The following is a 5,999-nucleotide window of genomic DNA, read 5'->3' as shown; positions in this document are numbered from 1 at the left end:
TCGTCTCTCCTGCAATGCCCTCCCTGGCCCTGATCTGACCTTGATCTCCTGCGTCCTGTCCCAGGGCTGGTGAAGGGGGCAGTGCCCACAGCGGTGTGAGTGAACGGTGAATGGATGGATGTGCAAACCCATACCCGCAGAGACCACTGGGGTGTGCTCTGACATCATGGGATGGGCAAGAGCCCAGCTGTTGCCCTAATTGGTGTGGCTCAGTGGATAGACGTCAGCCTGCGGACTCAAGGGTCCCAGGTGCGATTCCGATCAGGGGCATGGACCTGGGTTACAGGCACTGCTATGGGTTCACTCAGCGAGACAGACCACCGACTCAGAATTTAAGTTTAAGAGCCTTTATTAAGCTGGCCAGCGACTTACAGTGCGTACCTCCTCACAAGGGAGCCTCGCAGCTGCAGTCCCGACCGAGAGTGCAGCAAAGCTTTTATTTGCAAAAACTACAAAGCGTTAACTGGCAGGGTAAAAGTTCAGAAGGAAACGGGGTCACACCTGGCTGGGGCATATCACACCACTTTGTTTCTTTAAAACAACCAGTAATTTTTCTATGCCACGGTCCCTGCCCCCAGCACATTAAGCCCCATGTCCCTAGCACACCCCTAGCACACTATGCCCCGGTCCATGTCCAATGGGATGATTTATAAGATCAAAATAACTTTTCTATTGTTAAGCCGAACAGCAGGGTTAAAGTGAAACTACAGTTTCCACTTGAGATGACTGCTACTACACTTCAGCACATTCCCGGTGGGGGGTGTGCAGGAGGCAGCTGATCGATATTTCTAACTCTCTATCCCTCTCCCTTCCTTTCTGTAAAAAATCAATAAAATACATATTTTTTAAAAAGAACCGGGCTGAATCTCCCTGCCACCCTGGGCGCACCTGTCTCCAGACCTCATCCCAGCCCTTTCATTCTTTCTGACTCATCGTGGTATTTTTAAAAAAATTTTTTTTTTTATTTCAGAGATGAAGAGGGAGAGAGAGATCAATGATGAGAGAGAATCATCAATGGGCTGCCTCCTGCACACCCCACAGTGGGGACTGAGCCAGCAACCCAGGCATGTGCCCTAACTGGGAATTGAACCATGACCTCCTGGTTCACAGTTCAACACTCAACCACTGAGCCACACCAGCCAGGCTAATGTGGTTTTAAGTAAAACATAAAAATTTACTTCACTGGTATTCTGAGTAAGTGCTAATAAAATTAATAGTACTAATATAACAGTAAAAGTTTTCGAAATGGCCTGCTGCTCAGAGTCTAAGCTCAAACAAGAAGGCAGGAGCTACTGCTCAGTGTCAACAGGGCCGCGTGTCAGGTGACACCGTCAGCCACCTCCCAGGGCGTAGCCCATGCTCGGAAGGAGTGACAGTGAGTCCCTGGCCCTGTTCCGAGGAGAATGGCCTCTGGGCTGGACAGGGAAGAGGGTGAGTCACAGCCACTGGCCCTGAGGAAGGGAGTGGCAGCCTTGCCAGGTAGGAGGCTGGAGGACAGCTTGCATGTAAGTATAGAAACCCCTGTTTTCCAGGATCCAGGGGGGTCCAGACAAGATCTGAAAAAGGCTGCCAGAGAGAAAGGCTGAGGGGAGATAACAGCAGAGCATGACTGAGATCTGCCCTCCTGACATGGGGCCCCAAGAGCTCCTGGAGTGGGCTCTTGGTGAATGAAACCATGCATTCCGTGTCTTTCGAAATTCCCTGTGCAGCCTGACTCAACTGACCTTTGTCCTTGGAGCAAAGAGCAGATCTGTAGGCCCAGTGCAGGGCCATAGAGGGGAGCGGATGTGAGCCCATGCTCTCTGCAGTGGAAACCACACGTCTGGCTAGAGACCCGTCAGAGCCCAGGAGAGACTGGTGCCCCAGCTCACCATGCCAGCAGCCAAGAGCCAGGATGTGAAGTTGTGGCAGAAAGTGTTTCAGGAATTAATTCACGAGGTGAAACCATGGCACCAATGGACCCTGACACTAGACAACAGCCTCATTCCCAACACCCTGCAACCAGGGTGGGCACAATACCAGCAGTGGGTCTTTGCCAGGTGAGTGGGGAATGGGGTGGGATGTATTCCAGATTATTCTTCCAATTCCTTACTCTGTATACTGGTTACCTTTCTGACTCCCGTCCTGCTGTACTAGTAAACTGAAGATTAGAGAAAGGAAGGAGCCCATCACTCAAGACATTGTAGCTTCGGTAAAGATTGTTTTCTTATTACAATGAACCACAAAACACAGCAGGGGCAGTGGGCACTGGTGCGGGGGTGATGCCCAAATATGGAGAAATCAGACTGCGAAGGGGAGGGCAAAAGCAGCGAGGCCCAGGAGAGCTGAATGAGCAAGGCTTGCTGCAAATGCAAAGGGGCGGGGGTCAGGGGACCCACTACAGAACCCAAAAGAGGGGCCCTCCCTGGGCACTGAGGACCCCTCATGGAGGGGCAGAGCCACATGCAGCCATCTTGACCTCTCTACAAGGAGCTGAGGGAATCTTTGTAACAACAGGACCCTGAGAGGCACCCAAAGGCTAAGCCTCTGCTTTCCAGGTGGGAAATCAGAGCCCAGGGTGGGGTCCACCTGCACGGAGGATGGGTCCTGGGACTGGGGAAGGGGCATGTTGCCTGCCCACTGCCCCCTTCCTGGAAGGCCTGGGAAGGGGAAACTGAGCTCTCCTCTCCATAACCTGTAGTTTTCCCAGGTCGGAAGCTGGCACCAAGAGCAGCTGAGCAAAGTCTCAGCTCCTTTTTTTTTTTTTAAACTCTGAGCTGTCACACCAACAGAGCAGCAGGGACCCAGGATGGTGGCAGGAACTGTAGCTCAGAAGAGCAGGGCCCAGGACCTTTGCACCAGCAGGTCATCTTGCTCACAGTGGTCAGGGCTCCTGGGCATCTTCCCTGCATTTCATCCTCATCTTCACCCAGTGAGGTGAGGCTAGAATCAAGATACAGAGGAAGCCCTGGTCACGTGGGCTCAGTGGATAGAACATCGACCTGTGGACTGAAGGGTCCCAGGCTTGATTCCAGTCAAGGGCACGTACCTCCCTTGCGGGCTCGACCCCCAGCCCTGATTGGGGCACATGAAGGAAGCAACCAATAAATATGTCTCTCTCACATCGATGTTTCTCTCTCTCTTTCCCCTTCCATTCTTTCTAAAACTCTCTGGAAAAATACCCTCGGGAGAGGATTAACAACAGAAATAAACTAAATTTAAAAAGAAAGATACAAAAGGAAACCCTGATTGACTCCTTCCCAGCACCCTCTGATCCACCGTCCAGACTCGAGGTGCTCCTGCATCATGCCCAACAAGGCCGGGCTTGGCTGTTGTAACAAATAACCGAACACATGGCCCCAAGCTCACCAGGAAACAGAAGGAAAGAGCTGGAAAGTCAAGGGCTTCAGTGCCAGACCTGGGAGCAGCATCCATCGCTTCAGCCGACATCCCATCAGCCAACTGGTCATCTTGCCCCAACATAACTGCCCAGCGGGGTTGGAACACGGGGGGCGGGGGGGCGGGAGTGTGGGTAATTTGGTGAGTCATGTGCTCAGCCCTCTGCTCCCCCGTAATTCCTGTCCTGGGTGCTGCCATGTGCTTCCCTGCCTTCTCTCTCTCCACTTCTGCCGACATGTATTTGTGCAGCTATCTTAGGTCAGAAAACTGCCCTCCTCCCTGCTGAGAGGAAGGGTCATTCTCTGGTACTCTCTCTGAGGCCAGGGCCATGAGGAATGGGAAGTGTTTCAGGCTACTTTGAGCAGTGGATTGGGGCAATGAAGAGAGAGCCGACACGGCACCCTCCCAGTACTAATGGCCGACTGGGGGGCCCTGGGCAACTGGGAGCAAAGCAATGTTTTTCCCTAGGACACGGCGCTGTCTAGGGTCCCTCCCCAACCTGGGGTCTCTGACAGGGTCTGGGTCCTTTGGGGCTGCTGCTAAAAAACAGCCATCACAACAACAACAACAGACTGGGCGGCTCATGAACAACAGAAACGTGTTGCTCACAGTTCTGGAGGCTGGAAGACCAAGCCCAGGGCACCCGCTGCTCAGGTGAGGGCCCTCCTCTGGGTCAGACTCCCTGTGGTGTCCTCACAGGCTGAAGGAGCTAGGGGGCGCTGTGGGCCTCTTGCATAGGCCTCTTAGCCTTTCACCAGAGCTGCACCCTCCTGACCTAATCACCCCCCAAAAGCCCCGCCTTCAAACACCATCACCTTGGGCATTAGGGTTTCCTGTGAATCTGAGGAGGACGCAAGCTTTCAGACTGTAGCACTTACCAACGCCCGCCGGGATCCACTGTGGGTCGGGCTGAGTGAATGGCAGCTGTCTCACTTGTAGTTGTTGTCCCACTTCAATCTACATTCGGAGAAGCCTTGGTTTGGAGTCAGGAAGCTGAAGTGCTTGTCCTGCCTCTTACACCCACAGAGTCCCTGGGCCTGACAAGTTCCCGGTGTGTGCTCATCTCTGACACGATCCCCTGGGGCTTAGAAGGTGCCGGGGATCCCTTCGGCTCTTAGAGCACGTGACCCGCTGTCATAATGATAGACACCTGTGAGTCATGAGCTTGTCAGCGCACAATGGAGATGGAAACGAGGGACTTGGTCACTTCAGCCCCCACTGATCCAGGACCCAATCTACTGTGTCTCTGTAACGGTGGTCCCTCCTGCTTCCCTCGGGCACAGCCCCCGGTTCGGTCAAGCTGAGGGTCTCGTTTTCTGCCGCCACAGGTTCACGTGCTCCTGGTGCTCTCGCAGTTGGGCCTCTGCCCACGTTGAAGTCCTTTGCCACATGCACTGGAATAAGAGGGAATCCACGGGCCAGGTGAAGATGAGGGTCTTTGCCCAGAGATGCCGGAAGTGCTCGGACCCTCCATTTGAGGTTCCAGAATTCACGGAGGAGAACGTCTCAAGGATCCTGAATAACCTGGTGTTCCGGATTCTGAAGAAATGCTATGGAGAAGGATTTCAGTCAATGGAGGAGATTCCTACAATCAAGGATATCTCTCTTAAAGGGCCACATGACACTAAGAATTGTGAGGCGTGTCTCCAGGGCTTTTGTGCTCAGTGTGAGTTAGATCTAGACGAACCATCACCAACTTCCCCTTCACTTCCCACAATAAGCACACCTACCTTTGGGGTTCCCATCTATAAACCTTCTTTCACAAGGAGTAGCACCTATGCGGAGGCAGTGACAGGGGACACCGAGGTGAAGAAAGAAGAGGTAGTGCCCAACCCCTGGTTTCCTGAGCCCCCACGGGCTAAGAGTCCCAGAGCAAGCACCAACTACCAGGAAGAGAGTATAGTCGAGGTCTCCGCCCCAAGGGAGGATTTGCATTCCCACAGCGCCCAGAATCGCAGGCACTGCAATTTCAGAATTTGCTGCTGTTCAGTCATTCTAATCCTCATCATTGTCGTGGTGGTGGTGGCGGTGATTGCTGCTAAAATCACTATATGAACCTCAAAAACATGGTGCTAAGTTTAAAAAATCAGACACACCAAGTCATATACTGTATGATCTCTGATGTGAGATATTCAGACTAGGTAAATCAGGAAGTAGATTGGTGTCCATACCACTGTTGTGGCCGGTGTGGCTCAGTTGGTGGATCGTTGTCCCGTGTACCAAAAGGTTGCTGGTTTGATTCATCAGGGCACATGCCCAGGTTTCAGATTCCGTCCCCAGTTGGGGTGCATGCAGGAGGCAGCTGATGGATGTTTCTCTTTCCAATTGATGTTTCTCTCTCCCTCTCCCTTCATCTCTCTCTAAAATCAATAAAAACAGTTTTTTATAAAAATAGTATCTCGGCTCTCCAGATGGCTCATGCGCAACGATGCAGGCAGGAGGGCCGCTGGGGCCCACGGCCTTTCGCCTCTCAGGGCGAGGTCCATGGTGCGGGGGAGGCGCTGGCCCTGCCAGTGCACGTGTGAGGGCATCGTGGATGCCACGGCCCAGCGCACCAGACCTACGCCCCCTGCGCGTTCAGGCGCCCGTGGGTGGCCAGGGGCAGCAGGTGCTCTGGCTCG

At 53.3% G+C, this 5,999-nt stretch overlaps 2 protein-coding genes across 2 annotated transcripts in view; one reads left to right on the top strand and one right to left on the bottom strand.

Moving 5' to 3' along the window:
• Positions 1 to 1,756: 1,756 nt before the first annotated feature.
• On the top strand, positions 1,757 to 5,433 carry RTP3 (receptor (chemosensory) transporter protein 3). The gene is made up of 2 exons (XM_006773442.2): positions 1,757 to 2,039; positions 4,707 to 5,433. The coding sequence occupies exons 1-2, from the start codon at positions 1,873 to 1,875 to the stop codon at positions 5,431 to 5,433; spliced, it is 894 nt and encodes a 297-aa protein (XP_006773505.1). The 5' UTR covers positions 1,757 to 1,872.
• Positions 5,434 to 5,857: 424 nt separating this feature from the next.
• The window catches only part of LOC102758415 (chromosome unknown open reading frame, human C8orf82), a gene marked incomplete at its 5' end in the record, with an annotated part of 884 nt that continues 742 nt past the window's right edge, over positions 5,858 to 5,999 (bottom strand). Inside the window, one exon of the mRNA XM_006773441.2 lies at positions 5,858 to 5,992. Coding sequence (XP_006773504.1) covers positions 5,939 to 5,992 — 54 coding nt within the window. The remainder of the gene's footprint in view (positions 5,993 to 5,999) is intronic.

This window comes from Myotis davidii, unplaced genomic scaffold (genome assembly GCF_000327345.1).
Source record: "Myotis davidii unplaced genomic scaffold, ASM32734v1 scaffold407, whole genome shotgun sequence".
Lineage (NCBI taxonomy): Eukaryota > Metazoa > Chordata > Mammalia > Chiroptera > Vespertilionidae > Myotis > Myotis davidii.
Note: the sequence above shows the minus strand (reverse complement) of the source record. Positions and strands in the feature narration are given on the sequence as shown.